We start from the raw sequence: 19813 nt of genomic DNA, 5'->3' as shown, positions 1-19813 counted from the left end.
CCATGGTTTAAAATAAAAATATCACAGTCTTGATTAATAAAATAAGTCTAAAGATTAAACCTTAATAAATTGAAAAGAAAATAGATTGTGATGAGACCCTTCGGATTAAAATTTAAGTGAGTTATTTGAAAGGATGAAAATTTAAGGGGGTGAGCTTTGACGCTCTGTGTGAGTCCATTTACAATAAAACCAATGCAACAGATATTAGAACACATTAATTAACATTGCATAAAATAATCATAGATAACAGTTCAGTTTAGGTTACCGAATTTTCAAGTGCAACCATCATTGATATGTCAGAACTCACAATAACAATTTTTAGAATTAACCAAATGATGTGGTCGTTGAAAGCACCAAAAATATCATATCCCTAATAAATAATTAAAAAGAATAGTATAAGGGAAGTAGAGTCAAATCCTCAGGGACTGGACTTGCAAAATATCTTGTTCCGTGAAATCCCAGGCAGAATCTTGCCCAAGAAAACTTGCGTTCCTGAAAAAAATAAAATAAAAAAAATAACAGAATTAAATATTTGGATCTGAAAACAAAAAATAAAATAAAAACAGATTTAAGAATATTGAATCAAAAATTAGAGAAATTAAAAATAGAGTTGAGAGAAATGAAATTCTTATAGGAGATTCCAGCCTCCAGTTGTCTCGTTCCGCCTTGGGTTCAATCCTCGGCTTTTAGATGATCCTTCCCAAACTGAATAAGCCAGTTATAGTGGAAGATGACGCCTACAACCACCAGCTCCAAGGATTTAGACTTACGATTTGGTAGAACCTGACTCTAGCCAACAATCGCTTCGGTGTGATCATCTTATGCTAGATCAACGCTTCTCAATGGCGAATCCCACGCCATTTTGTCTCTTGGGCTCACCAACCTCTTACTCAGTAAGCTAACGAACCGACTGTCCAACCTTCCCAAAACATACAAAGCGGCCGCCTTTGCATACGTTGAAAAGCTTACTTCTTAAGGATATGGACGGAAGCGTCAGCCCCGTAGTGCGAAGAAACGATGAATACTCGTTGAGAAGGCTAAGTACGAATTCTAAGCCTTAAGAACCCTTTTTGGGGAATATCGACAACCTTTGGCTAGATGGGTTTAGTGGCTCATGGTTGTGGTGGAAAAGAAAATAAATATAATAAAAATAGAGATTTTATTAAAAGGAAATATGAGAAGAACAAAAGCCTAGACTTTTGGGGAAAGAGCGTTTACAGAAAAAGATCCATCTCTTTTGAGTCACTTCACCCCCTATTTATAGTGCTAGGGGAGATAGTCTAATCCTACTTAAATTCCTAAAAGATAAATACATTTAATTAAAGATAAATAAAATAAAATCCTAAAAATAATCCTTAATAATTATCTAAATATTAATTATCCTAATATAATTAAAATAGAGTTTAATAGAATAAAATCTCTTCTTTTTACATTTCAACCCTTGTGTCCTCCATGCTTGCACTTTTGGCACCAACTTTTCCTTGTGTCGCACATTGGCCCATTTTATCTCTAAATTCGCGCTTTTGGCCCTTAATTTTGCTTTTGCCTCAAATTTAGTCCCTATGAGATAAAATATCATAAATATCTCAAATTAGCAGGATCATACTCAGAATAAATACATAATTAATACATAAAAATAAGTTATTCTAGAGTGTTATCACCAAAATATCATATTTGCCCACAATCATCATATTCATGCACATATATACATATATATTCACGTTTATGTATCAAAACATAATTTTCAAATTTGTATGCACATGATTTGAATGATGCCATACAGTTTTGACTTTATGTAGCAGTTGGCATCTCTCTCTGATGAGAAACTATCATCTTCTACACATGAAATATATGAAGAACATGTTGATGAGATATGGAAAAAGGTTCAATCTCAAGAGATCAAGAGTGAAAAACTGAAATTGGAACAAAGGCAACTTTCAGAAGAAGAGAATAGTGGGTTATGTTTCCAAAATAAAAAATTGGCGGAAGAAGCTTCATATGCGAAAGAATTGACATCAATAGCTGCTGTTGGTGTTAAGAATTTAGTTGGTGAGCTGATTAGACTTTTAGTGTAAAATGTAAAGTTTAAAAAGGAATTATTGGCCGTGAGAAAATCTGTTAACCAAACCATAAATGGTGTTAATCACAAGTATAATGACAACACAAGACCTTGGAGGAGGGGGTGGCAATCTAGCCACGCCCATGACTTTTCTGAAACAGCTGGTGATGATTTTGAATTGTGAAATTTTGATTTAGATGATCTAAAGATGGAATTGCAGGCTAGGAAACAATTGGAGGCAACTCTTGAAGCTACACTAGCCGAGAAGAAATTCATATAAGACGATTACTGAAAAAATTAAAGAAACAATTTATTGCAAATCAGATGATCTGTTAGTTATCTGTTAAATCTAACATAATTTTTTACCATTAATATGACTAAGTCTTAGGGAGATCTGTTAGTTATCTGTTAAATCTAACATAATTTTCTTTTGCACCGATAATTTTTTGCATAGTCAATCACCTTGAAGCTATATTGCAAAAATAAATAATTTAATTATATATTAAATTTTGTGAATGGAATAAAATAATCCTTGCCTGAATTTATAATAAATTAAAATAGAGGTTGAAGTTTGATGCTCGCTCGCTAGCAAACATACAAAAGCAAATAATGAATCACCTAAAATATATTATTTGTTGAATCGATAATTTTGTGCAAGATATATTAAAACCCATGGATCATTTAGGTGCCATTGCCACACCTTTTGACATTTTTTTACACACCACTAGAAACAAACATTCCTACAAACTCTTCCCGGCCCCCATACATATTTTAAAAACCCAAATTATTAATCTTGAAATAAACAATGGCTATAGCTGACAAAACCCATTAAATCTAAACGTAATTGAGAGAAGAAATTTAAAAGAGAAAAAGGTCAATGGATCCATCTTTTGAGTAATATATATTATGCTTTTCTGTTTTCTCACGGGAGAAGAATAAAATATAAACAACTAAACCCATTAGCCAATATAATTTGATAAACCCTAAGGCATCGTTACCCTCATCATATCATATCATATCATATTCAAGCTCTTTACACACTTTTATTTGTGTGAAACATTGAATTTCTTTTTATTTGATCATGTTGGACTTGTTTATCATTTTCTCTCACTTTCAAAAATCAAACTATTTTTTATTTGGCCTCTCCATGTTGCACCAACCCTAATTAATTGGGGGGTAATCAATATTGAAACCTGCCTCACATGTGTCATGCTGCTGATTGTCAACCAAATTAAAATTTTAAAAAATTTCAACATCATGTTTGCTAACTACGAAATGGTAAATGTGATGGAACAAAATCATTTCCACAATTATAATTCTCCATGAAATTGTTGATGTCTTTCTATGGATGTAAAATTGATGAGCTACCTGTTAAGGAACGTGGGATATCCATTTTGAAATTTGAGTTTTCAGACATATTTTTTTACAGGAAAATATTTTTAGGGGTTGGAATTAAATTATAATTTTTACGATAATAAAAATGTAATTTAACCATTTTAATAGTCTATATCTTTATAATTTTTAAAAGATTAAATCAATTTTTTTATCATTTTAACGGGTCAAAGTACAATTTTACTTTTATTAATTTAAAATTTTAAAATTTTTAGAAGATTTAAATAAAAAATTTTCCATTTTAAGGGCCCGCCCCTACCAGACGCTAACTATGCCCCTGATATTCTCAATAATTCAAAACACGATCTCACCCTACATAATGATATTTTTGAAATTACTTAAATAAATCAAAACGTGTGTAAAAGTCCCTCTTATCTCGAGGAAACAAAAAGGGCATATCCCGTAAGTTAGGACACGCCATCTTGAATCATTGAAGATAAGCTTACTCTTTATTTAATTACTATTTAAATCTCATGTGCTTTAATTTTAAAAGGGATGTACGGTTATCTAGGTTCAAAGAGAGAGTCGAACCCCGTAAGTTAGAGTATGACTTCTCGAATCTCCAAATACGGGACATTGCCTTAATTTTAAAATTTCCTTCATTAAAAAATAATGAATGTAACATCTAAAACAATGTGTATTTATCTTATTTGGGGTATAACATAAAAATGGTCAAATATATTTAAACATAATGCATGACGTAACGATGATGAAATAATATAAAATGGCTATATGGGTATAATATTAGAATGATATATAATAAATAAATAAGGGAATGCTATGATAATACTAATGTAATTATAGTAATAATAATAATCGAATAATAATAAAAATAAAATAAATAAGGCAACTTAAAGTAAAAATAAAATGAAAAATGCACGATAAAAAGATAAACAAACGTTGACATGAAAATATCAAAATAAAAGAAATAATAATATAACAAGAACAAAAATAATAATAAAATAATGACAATAATAAAAATGCATAAATAAAAGAGTAATTAATCTAGTTTTAAGGGTAAAAAAGGTAATAAATAAATGAATAGATAAATAAATAAATAAACAGCTTGTAAAGAAGTTAAAATTAAATAAATAGAGGATTTAATTGAAATCTAAATGAAATTAGGGGGATAAACTGTAAGTAATAAAAAAGCTAGTAAGGATTAATATATAACAGGCTAAAAAGGGCAGGGGCTAAATGGGAAAATATCCCTTGTCCTTATGTGTACCGTTTCTCAGAGGGACCAAAATAAAACAAAAATGGAATTATATGGTAAAATTTTTAAATATATAAAAATAGATAGGATTGTATTAAAAAATAAATAAAGGCAGAAGGATTAGGACCGCAAATAACCCATTTGTCGCGAAAACATGCGGATCCCAGAGGTGGATCAGGTCGGACCACGGGTCACGTCAAAACAACGTCGTTTTGACGTTTAGAAATCGGCCCAAAATAGCGCCATTTTGCACCACCTATTTAAGTCAAAAATCTTTCAAAAAACTCATTTCAAACCTCACTTTAAAAAAAACTAAAAAAAAACCAACCCTTCTTTTCTCTCAGCAGCCCCGAATTTGGTCTTGGCTCCAGCGAGTCACTATCGCGACGACTGCCGGTTGCCAACGATGGCTCCACCGTCCACGGTGGCCGGAAAAAATCAAAACACCCCCCCTCACTCGTCTTAAAGTGTAGGACTCCTATTTGGAGTCAAAATTGCCAAAACTGAAGCCAATCTTCCAGAAAAAGGAGAAAACCTTTTGATTTTCCGCCGCGGCCTTGGCCAAATCCCCAGGGATTTGACGGCCTTCAAACCGGAAGAGATAACAACGGTGGTGCGAAGACCAAACGACGGGTAAGCGACTTTTATTTTTATTTATTACTTACAAAAAAGAAAAAATAAAAAAATAAATCACCTTTAAATATTTGTATTCTATTTTTTATTTACTTTTTTTCCTTCAATTTTTCGTGTAAACAAAGATACATTATCCCTGGTTTTTATAGCCGAATGATACAATATATTGTGTTTTGTTTTTCGCTTCTACTTACTACTGTTTCTCTGCTATTTTTGCCTTTTATTCTCTGTCTTCTTTCTTTGTTCTTTTTTGCAGGCCTTGGCGAGGTCAACGGAGGATGGGTCTTGCCAGTCTGGTGCAAGAGAGGCAAACCTCGGGCGACGGGCATGTTGACGTGGCACATGGAGCGACGGCGCGGCTGGATGTGAGGGTTTTTACTGAAAATTTTGTTTAGGTCATGGGCCTGTTAATTGGGCTTAGGTTTTTTTATTTTGGGTTTTAAGTTCGGGCTTGTATTTTGTAAATTGGGCCTATAACATTTAGACTTGGACTGTTAATTATTTTTACTTTTTATTTGTTTAGTCTGTTTAGGGCCCGGGCAAAAATGGCTCATTACAGATGCCCCTCTTTACTCGTTGACGTGTAACGGGAATGAAGCAAAAACCTTAAAAAGGGTCAATTTTGTCTGGCCTTGTCGAATCTCGACTTCTTTGGTGCTTCTTTTTTTCAAGCAGCCCCATTCTAACCCACTGCATCTTTAGAGATATAGGAATTGCTACTTTAATCTGCTCCGCTACAACTTCAGGGATATAAGATTAGTAGCTTCAATCTACTCCACTGCAACTTCAGGGAATAAGATTTGTAACTTGTAGCTTCAATCTGTTCCACTGGAACTTCAGGGAAATGAGATTTATAGCTTTAATTCGCTCCACTGCAACTTCAGGGAGATAAGATTCGTAACTTTAATCTGCTCCACTGTAACTTTATGGAGATTAGATTTGTAGCTTCAATATGCTCTACTGCAACTTTAGAGAGATAAGATTAATTCTTCAATCTGCTCCACTGCAACTTCAAAGAGATCATATTTGTAGCTTTAATCTGTTCCACTACAATTTCAGGGAAATCATATTTGCATCTTCAATTTGTTCCACTGCAACTTCAGGGAGGTAAGATTTGTATCTACTCCACTGCAACTTCAAGGAGATAAATTTTGTGACTTTAATCTTTTCCACTGCAACTTCAGGGAGATAAGATTCGTCACGACGACCTCAATCCATCCCACGACAACTTCAAGGGTACATGATTTAAGGTTTCTTTAATCTATTACACCATTTTTTGGGGAATATAACCTGTAAAATCCATTTCATGGGCTCATTTATGCCAAGTGATTAGGATGTCATGATCAGAATAAATCAAATGCTTCTAATTAGATGTGTATACATGATATTTGCATGAATGTAGAATCTCATTTTTCGAGAATAATCCTCTTTTAATGCTTAGGTTGACATTGCTCGTTGTTTATCAAGGTTATATCACTGACGCATTACCCTGCCTTTTTGCTCAGCTGGTATCATTGACAAGAAACTCGAAGAAATAGTCACAATTTGGGATATTCTTTTCCAAATGTTTCCAACTCCTAAATTTGATTATTATTGACTAATGGTCCTATTTCAAGTCATCATACTATAGAAAACCTTTTAGAGCAATATGCAGAAATCCTTTTATTTGAATATTATTAGTCTATTAATCGTCATTTCAATGTAAAAATACTTGAAAAAGATTGTAACAATGGACAAGATTGAAATTTATTGGGAGCAGAGCTCGAAATGAATAGATTAATCAAAATAGAAAACATTGCTAAAATACAAAATGAGTAAGATGAAAATAGGTGCCACAGATATCTTAGCATTAGCTTTCCCGCACAAACTTCTCGAGGACCATTTTGAGCTTCATACGTGTTTAAGAGATCTAAAGTGCTTGTTGATGCCCCGAGATGTAACGTTCTTCCTTCTTGTTAATTATGAGGGGACAAGACTACCACATGCCCCATCTTCGACAAAATTTGAGTTGCCATTTCTTGGGTTTTCAACTCAAAACCCCTTTGGTCTCAAAGCGCCCTTTTGCAAGTTTTCGCCTTGTCCTCTTCTTTTTTTCTTTTTTTAGGTGAAGTATTTCTTGATTGAATCCAAATTCATAGGATTAGGTAGGTTTTTGCCATCTATCTCAGTCAATATCAGCGTCCCTCTAGAAAAGGCTTTCTTTACCACATAAGATCATTCCCAGTTTGGCATCCACTTTTCTCTAGAATCCCTTTGTATGAGAGGGATCTTTTTCAATACTATGTCCCCCTAATAGAATTCTCTGGGGTGAACATTTTTGTCATAAGCTCGAATCATTCGTTTTGGTACATCTAACAATGAAGGATAGCTTTCAACCTTTTCTCTTCAATCAAGTTCAATTGATCATATCGGGATTAAATCCATTCTACTTCATCTTACTTTGACTCTGACAAAACTCAGAGAGAAGAAATCTCAACTTCAATGGGTAAAACGCCTCCACTCCATAGACCAAAGAGAAAGGCATTGCCCCGGTAGAGGTTCTAACAGACGTTCTATAAGCATAGAGGGCAAATGGTAACTTATCATACCGATCTTTATAAGTCTTAGTCATTTTCCCCACAATCTTCTTAATGTTCTTATTGGTTGCCTCAACTGCACCGTTCATTTTTGGGCGATATGGTGACGAATTGTGGTGTTTACTTTTGAACCGACTACAGACTTCTGATATTGTGCTATTGTTTAAATTCAATGCATTGTCAGATATGATCCTTTCTAACATTCCATACCGACATATGATTTCTTTCTTCAAGAATTTGTTGACTGCCGACTTCGTGACGTTGGTGTAAGAAGCAGCTTTCACCCACTTGGTCAAGTAATCGATAACCACGAAGATGAATCGATACCCATTGGAAACTTTTGGCTAGATCGGCCCAATGACATCCCTACCCCACATAGAGAAAAGTCATGACAAGAAGAGGTTATGACATGAAGAGGTGAAAGAGGCACATGAATTTTCTCTCCATAAATTTGGCACTTACGACATCTCTTGGCATAGCTGATAGAATCTCTTTCCATAGTGGACCAAAAATATCCAAATCTCATTATTTGCCTGGCCATTGTAAAACCATTAGCATATGTTGTGGAAATACCCTCATGGACTTCTTTCAAGATTTTCTTAGCCTCAACAGCATCCACACATCTTAGTAGCACTTGATCCTTTCTTTTTTTGTATAGGATATCCCCATCCAAGACATAATCACTAGCTAGTCTTCTTAACATCCTTTTATCATTCTCGGTTTCTTGATTAAGGTACTCACGATTTTTCACATATCACAGTATATAATGGTACCAATGGTAATCATCCTTTTCTTCTTCTTCGATATTGTAACAATGAGTCAGAGCCTCATATATACTCATCTGGATAGGTTTTACATCCTTTTGTTTTTTCACTTTCACCATGGAAACTAAGGTAGCTAAAGCATTAGCCATTTGATTTTTATTTCACGGGAGGTAGTAGAAGGTGATGTCATCAAACTCTTTAATTAACTCCAGGACCAGTCCTCTATACTAGATCAACTTGGGATCTATTGTCTCTCATTCACCCTTAAGTTGATAGATCACTAATGCAGAATCCTCACATACCTCCAGTACTTTGATCTTGCGTTCTATGGCTGCATAAATACCCATGTTGCATGCTTCATATTTTGCCATATTATTTGTGCAATCAAAATCCAATTTACTAGTAAAGAGATAATGATCTCCGTTTGGGGATACCAAGGCTGCCCTGATTCTGTTCCCTATAGCGTTTGACGCTCCGTAAAAAATTAGTTTCCAAAGATGTTCTTCTTGAGTATCTTCTTCAGTGGTTGCAACATACATCGGATCTTCATTCGGGAAATCAAAGTTCAAAGGCTTGTAATCTTCCAAAGCTCTACTATCTAGAAAATCTACTATTGTACCCCCTTTTACTGCCTTCTGGTTCATATAGACTATATCAAACTTAGAACGCAGAATTTGCCATCGGGTCATCCTTCCATTTAGAACAGTTGACTCCATCATGTACTTTAGAGGGTCCATTTTTAAGATGAACCAAGTTGTATGGTACAACATGTACTGTCTCAGCCTTCGGGTTGTCCATATTAAGGCGTAACACAACTTCTCAATTGACGAATATTCTGTCTCACATTCAATAAAATTTTTACTGAGGTAATATATCGCTCTTTCTTTTCTCCCTGACTCATCATGTTGGCTAAGCACACATTCCATGAAATTCCCGAATACTGCCAAGTATAGTATCAACGGCTTATCTGGGCTAGATGGCATCAATACTAGGGCATTAGACATGTAATGTTTAACCCTGTCAAAAGTTTTCTGGCACTCCTCATCCCATACACCTGGTTATGTTTCTTAAGGAGACGAAATATGGAGTCGCATTTCTTAATTAGTTGTGAAATGAACCTGTTGATATAATTTAACCTCTCTAATAAACCTCAAACTTCTTTTTGAGTGCGCGGCGGAGGCAACTTCTGTATAATTTTAACTTTAACTTTATCTAGGTCGATCTCTATCCCCCTTTTACTGACTACAAATCCTAACAATTTTCCCGACCTAGCCCCGAAGGTACATTCTGCTGGATTGAGCTTCAGCTGGAATTTTCTCAATCTCAATACCAATTTCCTCAAGACTTGTACGTGCTCATTTTCTATTCGGGAATTTGCAATCATATCGTTGACATAAACCTCGATTTCTTTGTGTATCATATCATGAAATACAGTTACCATGGCTCTTTGATATGTCACTCCCGCATTTTTTAGTCCAAATAGCATAACTTTATAGCAAAATGTTCCCCACATGGTTATAAATGTGGTCTTTTCCATATCTTCAGGATACTTTTTAATCTAGTTGTATCCAAAGAAGCCGTCTATAAAGGAGAAAAGTGAATAACTTGTCGTGTTGTCCACTAAGGTATCGATGTGAAGTAGTAGAAAATTTTCTTTCGGGCTAGCTTTGTTTAAATCTTTGTAGTCTACACACATTTGTATTTTCCTATCTTTTTTAGGGACGGGGATAATATTGGCTACCCATTTTGAGTATTTAACCACTTGTAAGAAACCAGCGTCGAATTGCTTCTAGACCTCTTCTTTTATTTTTAGCACGATGCTGGGACTCATTCTTCGGAGCTTCTGTTGAACTAGCTTGCACTCTTCCTTTATAGGGAGTCGGTGTACCACGATATCAATACTTAGCCCAGGCATATCTTGATACGAACATACAAAGACATCTTTGAATTCTTGGAGTAACTCAATGAGGCCTCACTTTGTCTCTGCGGTGATGCAAGCTCTGATCTTATTCTACCATCCTTAACAAATCAGGAAATATGTTACAATTTCGATCATATTCAAAATCCTAAGGTTCCTCTGGACATATATCATGCTCAAAAAGAGACCTTGAGTCAGTAGCAGCGTCACTCATATCATTGATATCTTGAGACCTGTTATAGGAATGAAAGAAGACCCAAAGAACAAATGAATCTAAGAATAATTATTTGTGTGGTTTGAGTATGAAAGAAATGAAAGAAATAAAAGACTATTTGCCAAAATGAGACACAAAAATACATTTTTTATTGAAATAAAAATATTGGACATATGCCTTTTTCACAAAAGAATTCTTATTGCTCCCAGGCTTAGAGCAATAAATGTGTTTTGAACATTACTCTGAATTAGCTCTAAAAATTATAAGAATCTCTTCTGCAGTACAATTGTTTAGAACACTTCAAGGTATGTAAGGGCAAACGCTTGATAAATTCTCTTCCCCAATTCCTTCTTAAAATATGGCGTTGACGCTCAGATTTCTCAACATTTCTTCCTCAGTTTCTTTTCTCGACATCTGCTGTTCAGGGTAAATGGTTTCTCTTGACACGAATGTTCTGGATATATGGGGAAAGGTCATCAGTTCCCACATGACCTCTCCCCCACTCACCCAAGTTCTTCTCCTCTCTTGCTTCTTCTCCAGCTCTTTTTTCTTTTGCCTCGCATCTGGCTTGTATTCTAGGCCAAAGCGGTCTTGTTTGTCCATCAAATTTGGTACATCAACCCATTCTTGTAGGTATTTTCTGAGTCTTTTCCTAGGTAAGGCTCATTTCCCAATCGTCAATTGCAATCCCATCCTCGTAGTTTTGGAAATTTTAGGCATTGGGGTCTTATTCCCTTCAGCAATGAAGGTTGCATTCACAAATTCTAGCGATCGAAATGAACATTCTATTACCTCATAATCCGCTCCTATGTATGGTGCATCACTAGTTACGGATGCAATAATATCTTCTTATGCATTTATCATCATCAGTCAACCCTCTATCACCAACTTCAGCTTTTAGTATAGTGAAGACGACACTGCCCTAGCTGAGTGAATCCAATGCCTCTCCAACAAGCAGTTATAAGAGGGCTTGATATCCATCACCAATAAGTCTACCTCATATGTGTTCGGACTAATTAAAAGAGGTATCTTAATTCTTCTCATCACCATTTTTTTGTACCATCCAATGCTCTCACTATGTTTTGACACGACTTCATGTAAGAACTATCCGCTGGTAATCTGTTCAGCTCAGATCCATTGTCGATCAGCACCCCTGGCAATGTTTATCCTTTGCAGTGGGTAGTGATATTTAGCGCCTTCATAGATCCTATGGCCCATGGTGATATTTCATCGTCACTAAAAAAGATGAAATTGTCGGCACTTATATTACTAACCAGACGGTTTAGCTTGTTTACAGAGATATCATCAGCGACATAAGTTTCATTTAACACTTTCATCAACGCGCAACGATGTGTCTCTGAGCTCAAGAGTAAAGCTAGTACTGATATGCGAGCTGGTTGTTTATGTAGCTATTCTACAGCACTATACTGGCTATGCTTTAAGAATTTCAAGAATTCCTTAGCCTCTTTCTCAATTACCGACTTATTAATAGGTGATTCAAGTCTAGCCATTTTTTCTTTCTTATGTTCGACCGCCAAGGCTTTTCCTTTAACAGGCTCGGTTCTTGTATTTGCAGGATCATAGCGCCTCCCTCCTCTGAAGTGCTAATCAGGTTCTTCTCTTCTAGGATCATCACGTTCCAGTCATAATTCCATAGAACCCTTTTGCTATCCTTATAAGGAAAAGCCACAGGTTTTTGAATAATGACTTTCGGTGCAGTTTGTGTCCCTGCTTTATTATTTCTCGACGATGAAATAATCACCACTGGGTGGTTGACCTTATAAACCTTCTTCGTCGACCCTTCTTCTAAGGTGCACACATCTTCTCCTTCTAAGCCATTGACATCATCATAAAATTTAATTTCTTTGTTATCCATCAAATTTTGCACTATGGCCTTGAATTCAACGCACTCTTAGATTTCATGACCCTCTTTAGCGTGGAACTCACAATAATTCCTCGCTCCTTTGGGTCTTTCCTTTGAATCTCGCATGATTAGTCCTCCATCTTTCATTTTTAGCCAGACCTATTTTAGTGGAGATTTCACCTCCTCAACATCAATTTTGGTCATCTTTCCTCCATTCTCAATTATGACGTTTACCCATTGGTCTGAATGGCTAGGTAATAGATTTCCTGCCACATTAGGTCCCGATGGATCATCGAACCTTACAATCCCCATCTTAATGAACCTTTCAAGCAGCTTCTTAAATACAGTGCAGTTCTCAATTGAATGTCCTGTTATTCCTGCATGGTACTCGCATTGAGAATTCACATCGTACCATTTTAGGAACGGAGGTTGCATGGGTTTTAAGTAAAACACAGATACCACATGCACATCGAACAAGTTTTGATATAAATTTATATATGTCATCGGGATGGGCGTGAACTGGAGTTTTTCTGTGTTTGCTATTGACTTGGATTCTTGCTTCGAAGGGCATTGGTTGCTGGTTGTCACGGTCATTGGTTGGCCCACAGTGATCGATTTTGAATAGCCTTTATTATACACGCTCGTGGTGTTCACTTCATTTTTTTTCTTTCTCGGGCCTGATCTTTTGGTGTTTTCTCTGCTTCTATTTTCCCACTCCTTACTGCATTTTTAATCATCTCGCTAGACATTACTATATCTGATAAGCTATTGGTAGCACTTCATAACATATGGTTAATAAACGGGGCTTTAAGAGTATTTATGAAAAGCATCATCATTTCTTTCTCCAGAAGAGGTGGTTAAACTTGTGTTGCCACCTCTTTCCATCTCTAAGCGTACTGCTTGAAGCTTTCACTCTGTTTCTTTTTTATGTTTTGCAGTGTAATCCTGTCGGGCGTCATGTCAGCCACATAGCTGTACTGTTTCATGAAAGCCTGTGCCAAGCCTTTTCATGAGCTGATTTTGGCACGGCTTAGCTAGTTGTACCACGTAGCAGCCAACCCGACTAAACTGTCCTAGAAACAATAAACTAACAATTGGTCGTTATTGACGTATCTCGTCATTCTTCGACAGAACATGGTGATATGGGCTCTGGGACAACTAGTCCCATTATATTTTTTGAATTCTAGAGTTTTGAATTTTGATGGGAGCATGAGATCTGAGACTAAACTTAAACCCTTGGCATCAACCCCACAACAGTAATTGGCATTCTCCATAGCTCTGAACTTCTATTCCAAGCACTTGGACCAATCTTTTAGCTGTTTCGGTAACTCAAATCTTACTCTATCTATTTCAGTCATGTCATCCAAATCGGGCACAGCTGGATTAGTCAAATTACCCCCGGGATTGGAACCTGAACCTGTCAGGTAATTAACCAGTGTTGAGGTACCGGTTTGCTATGGTTGAAGTCTTATGGTGACGGGTACCCTTCATGGATATTATCTAGTTGGGCTCGGACATTTACTGGGGTAAATCTTGGGGGGTAAGTAGGGTCTTCATTATGTCAGCTTTTTCCTTTTTTGATCTCTCTGGCCAACAACTATGTCAGCTGGTTTATCATACTTCGTTGGGATTCTTGTATTTGATCCCTCATGTCTTGTTGTACTTTAGCTAATTGTTCATGCAGCTGTGCTTGCAACTAATCTTGCATGTCCTTCTGAATTTGTTCTAATCTTTCTAATCTTTGATCCATTGCTTTTGTTTTGTCGTGGGTACTGTAACGATATTCAATAGGTTGATTCTTATTGGTTTCCAGGGTAACTGTCATAATTTTGATTAATTAAGGTCTTTTTTATAGAATTTAATGCATATGATGAAATGTAATACAGATGAATGAAATGAATGCAAAAAAAGGCATTGATTTTGATTCAATTCTATTAGAACAACTTTACTAGAAAATAAATATCTTTACATAAAACATATATTTTACATATACGGCCCTACCCTAATACTCAAAGCCTTGACTTTTCTAAAGGGCCAAGCTAATTCTTGTCCCCGATCCAATTCTGATTCATATTTTAAGCTTAACGAGTCGGCTTGAACCGCTAGAGTTTGAAAATGATCGGCCACTTCCTATACTTGAGTCACAGCTTCGCCCATAATGTGATATCTATCCCTAATTTGGCCTTGAGAGCGTTGCAGTTTCTCTTTCCAGTGTTCATTGTTCGTTTCAAGAAGTTCAACTCGAAGTTCACAATTTTGCAGTGCAATTTTGAGCTCTTCTATCCTTCCTTTCAGCTCTTCAATATTGTTTAGGCTTGCTTTTAACTTAATTGCGGAGTAATGAAGTGACCTTTCTAATTTTGCTTTTAACTCAATTACCTTTATTATTTTTAGAAAAAAATACCCTCATCTCGAGAAAACAACGTGTCATATCCAATGCATTAGGACACAACGTATTGAATTCTCGATAATGAGCTTTTTATTTATGTTTTGATTAAAGAGCATTCTCTATTATTCGGATTCAACGAAAGAGTTGGAACCCAATACGTTAGGGCTCAATCCTCTCGAAGATTCCAAATACCGAGTATTGCCTTTATTTTTCAAAATTTTCTCTTTATACGAATTTGGGTAAAATTTATATAATGGAGTAACAATTGTGATAATGTAAATATAAATAGCATGATCAAGAACCATAATAATAATAATAATAATAATAATAATAATAATAATAATAATAATGATGATGATGAAAAGATAAATAAAATAAATCAATCATGTATACACAATATCAAGTAAATAAACAAATAAAACCGAAACATTTAAAGAATATAATAATGATAATAATGGTCATGTGAATAAATAAATAAATAAACATCAAGTAAAGCAATAATAATAACAAAGAAAATAGATAAAATTATAATATATATATATATGTACATATAAGAAAAATATATATGTATGTGAATTATAAAAATAAAAATATAAATATATAAATATATAAATATACATATTTTAATATGTAAAAAAATATAAGTATGTATATAAAATTATGAAACATAGAAAATATATAAAAGTATGTGTATATATATTTATAAAATTAAAATGTGTACGTATATGTATATATTATAAAACGTATGTATGTATACATGCATATATATAACAAAATTTGAAATTTAAAGGCATAAAAAGTAAATAATAATGATACAAGATTAATGATGCCACATAATAGTATTAATAATATTAAAATAATTAATTTAATAATAAAAGAACTAAAATAACAAATAGAGGATTAAATAGCATCAATAATAAAAGACCAATGAATTTAAAACAAAGAGTATAAAAAAATATAAGGCAAAATAAAATGTTAAACAAATTTGAAAATAATGAATTTGAAAATGAATAATAAGGGAAAAAGAGATTTGAAATCAACAATATACAAATCAATAAATAAATTATACACAAATCAACAAAATAAGAACAAGCCACAAAAAATAAGAATTTAAGAGAGACAGAAATTTGAGTGAATACTATCATAGAGAACCCCTGTACAAATCTTTCTGTAATAAACGGGTCATCAGTCCACTCGAATTTAACATCTTTCTGTAATAAACGGGTCATCGGAGACGCTATCATAGAGAACCACTGTACAAATCTCCGATAATAACCAGCTAAACCCAAGAAACTTCTAACTTCAGATACATTTTTCGGTGGACTCCAATTAATAATAGCTGAGATTTTACTCGGATCTACCCTGATGCCTTCCGCGGATACAATATGTCTAACAAAACCCACTTCTCGAAGCCAAAATTCACATTTACTGAATTTAGCATATAGATGCTTTTCTCGTAGAATTTGCAACACAATTCTCAAATGTTCTGCATGCTCATTTTCATCTCGGGAATAGACCAAGATATCATCAATAAAAACTACCACGAATCTGTCTAAGTACGGTCTGAATATCTGATTCATCAAGTCCATAAATACTGCAAGTGCATTAGTCAGCCCAAACGGTATAACAAGAAACTCATAATGCCCATACCTGGTTCTGAAAGCTGTCTTTTATACATCTGGCTCTTTTACCCGTAGCTGATAATAACCCGATCAGAGATCAATCTTTGAAAATACAGTGGCACCCTTCAACTGGTCAAACAGATCATCAATCCGAGGCAATGGGTACTTATTCCTTATAGTGATTTTGTTGAGCTGTCGGTAATCAATACACAATCTTAAGGACCCGTCCTTCTTTTTCACAAATAGGACCGGAGCACCCCAAGGTGAATGACTTGGTCGAACAAAACCCCTGTCAACAAGTTCTTGCAACTGTGTCTTTAACCTTTTTAATTCTGTAGAAGCCATACGATACGGAGTATGGAGATTGGAGTAGTTCCCGGAATCAGATCTATAGAAAATTCCACTTCTCTTTCTGGTGGCAACCCCGGTAATTCTTCTGGAAACACATCAGAAAATTCACATACAATCGCATCGCTCAGTATCTTTGACTCAGATACCTTAGTGTCTAACACATATGCCAAATAAGCATCATACCCTTTTCTGACACACCTCTGAGCTGTCATCACTGAAAACACATTAGATAATTCTTCTGTCTGATCAGATTTAACCTGAAGTAATTCTCCATTCTGACACTTCAACACAATATATTTCTGTCTACAGTTTACTACTACATCATGCTTAGTTAGCCAGTCCATACCCAGTATCACATCGAACTCATCAAAAGGAAGTAACATCAAGTCAGCCGAGAAACAATAACCTCTTACCATCAGTGGACAATTTTTACAAATTTTATCCACTAATATAGACTAGCCCAGGGGGTTTGAGACTTTAACCACAAATTCAGTATGTTCAACAGATAAATTCTTAACAAGTGCAAGTTTAACACATATATATATGAATGCGTAGAACCAGGATCAATCAATGCAGTAATATCAGTATCAAGTAATGAAAATGTACCAGTAATAACATCGGGTGCTGAGGCCTCTTCTCTAGCACGGATGGCATATGTCCTAGCAGGTGCTCGTGCCTCAGGCCTGTCTGCAATATCTTTCGTAGCTCCTCGGCTACCACTGACATTACCAGATGGTCGAGATGGTCTACCCCTCGAAACTGGATTACTCAGCTTCGATGTCTGTTCAACTTCTTTTTCACCCCTTTCTGGACAATCTCTGAGGAAATGATCGAAAGAACCACATCGGTAACAAGCCCCGCTCTTTAACTTTAATCGGCATTCACCAAAATGAGTTTTATTACAGTACTGACATCTCGGCTTAGGGGTACCAACACTGCCAACACTGGTCATTGATGGAGTGGAAGGTCTTGGATTAATGCGTTGAAAACCTCGCTTTCTACCCGAATACCCAGTGGCTGTAGTAGAACGATCCTGGTATTTCTTCAATTTCTTTGAAGCAGAAAACTGAGATTTTTCCATCGATCTTTTACTGAAAACCCGAGCTTATCTTTCAGCTTGTTTCTTTTCTTTGCTCAGTTCTTCTGCTTTATAAGCTCACTCTGCAAGAGTAGTAAACTCTCGGATTTCAAGAATTCTGATCAGTAGCTTAATCTCTTCATTCAACCCTTCTTCAAATCGTTTGCACATCTCGGCTTCTGATTTTTACCCATTCTCGAGCATATTTGCTCAATCGGACAAATTCTCTTTCATACTCAGATACCGATCTGTTGCCCTGTTTCAGCTCAAGAAATTCTTTTCTCTTCTGATCAAGGAACCTCTGACTGATATATTTCTTTCTGAACTCGGTCTGAAGGAATTCCCATGTGATTTCTTCCTTCGGAACAACTGAAACTTTAGTATTCCACCAGTGGTAAGCTGTATCTTTTAGCAATGATACTGCACATTTCAGACACTCTTCTGGTGTGCAAGATAATTTCTCCAAAACCCGAATAGTATTTTCTAACCAAAACTCAGCCCTTCGGGATCATCATCGACTGCAGCTCTGAATTCTTCTGCCCCATATTTTCTGATTTTATCAACCGGAGCTTTCCCTTTTCTGATAGATTCAGTACCTGTACCTTGTGGAATCTCGGGAACTGGTGGAGGAGGGGGAGGAGGAGCTTGAGCTTGCTGCACTACAGTGTTAGTTCTTATATACTGAGCAAATCATTGATTTATCATTTGATAGAAGGCCATTTTAGCCTCTTCACCTTGGTCCCTTGTCTCGGACCTTCTACTACTAGTAGCTTCAACTTCTCTATGTTCTGAAGCCGAAGCATGACTTCCGGCTTCATCGGGTTGAGCTCGGTCGGCAGACATTTACTATAAGAAAATCACATTTCAAATGATCAGGAGATATCACACTATCAATGATAATTTAAATGGCATGTATAGCTAATCTCATATTTACTACGTCGGTCCGAGAACCGGCTAAACCGTAGCTCTGATACCAACAAATGTAACACCCCTTACCCGTATCCGACGCCGGAATAGGATACGAGGTATTACCAGATTTTACTGATTTTTTTAACTCAATATAACCCCTTTATAAATATCTAATCCTCCCTGCAAATTTTAAACCGAGACCAAGCCAACACAACCAATCCATTTCAACATATTTTCAAGATAGATTTATTGTATTCATAAGATAATCTCATCACATGCCAAAACCAAAATTTGTTAGCCATACCAATGGCTAACCATACATTCATTCCACATTAACATCTACTTTACTAGCTTATACATGCCATTGATTTCCAAAATAAGTTTCTTTATGTACCGAGATCTTGAGGTTGATAGTGTGATGCTTCTCCGACCAAATCCGACCTCCGAGCTCTTAACACTACAAAACAGAGGAAAAAGAAACAGCATAAGCACTTTGTGCTTAGTAAGCTCATGTAAAAAGAATTATACTTACCTAATATTTTCCATACAATGTAATAAACATTCATACACCCATTCCATACATTATTCCCCTATCATGTACAAACTCAACATTCAAATTAGTCCAATAATTTCCATGTATCAATAATTTATACCATGATTGATGAGCTCATCAATACCATGATTTCCATTTCCTTGTTATTTTCCATATTTACCCCATTGACTACTTGGAATTTCGATGGATTTTCAGAGGTACACTTTAGTGTACAATTTTGGGTCCGTCAATTCATATTCATGTGCGCACATTTCCATTTCAGATAGCACACTCAT

At 35.5% G+C, this 19813-nt stretch overlaps 1 protein-coding gene across 1 annotated transcript; it reads right to left on the bottom strand.

Annotated features, from left to right (window-relative positions):
• Positions 1–8894: 8894 nt before the first annotated feature.
• Positions 8895–9377, bottom strand: LOC128032607 (uncharacterized). The gene has a single exon (XM_052621269.1). The coding sequence runs from the start codon at positions 9375–9377 to the stop codon at positions 8895–8897; it is 483 nt and encodes a 160-aa protein (XP_052477229.1).
• Between the last annotated feature and the right edge of the window lie 10436 nt (positions 9378–19813).

Source organism: Gossypium raimondii, chromosome 9, assembly GCF_025698545.1.
Source record: "Gossypium raimondii isolate GPD5lz chromosome 9, ASM2569854v1, whole genome shotgun sequence".
Lineage (NCBI taxonomy): Eukaryota > Viridiplantae > Streptophyta > Magnoliopsida > Malvales > Malvaceae > Gossypium > Gossypium raimondii.
Note: the sequence above shows the minus strand (reverse complement) of the source record. Positions and strands in the feature narration are given on the sequence as shown.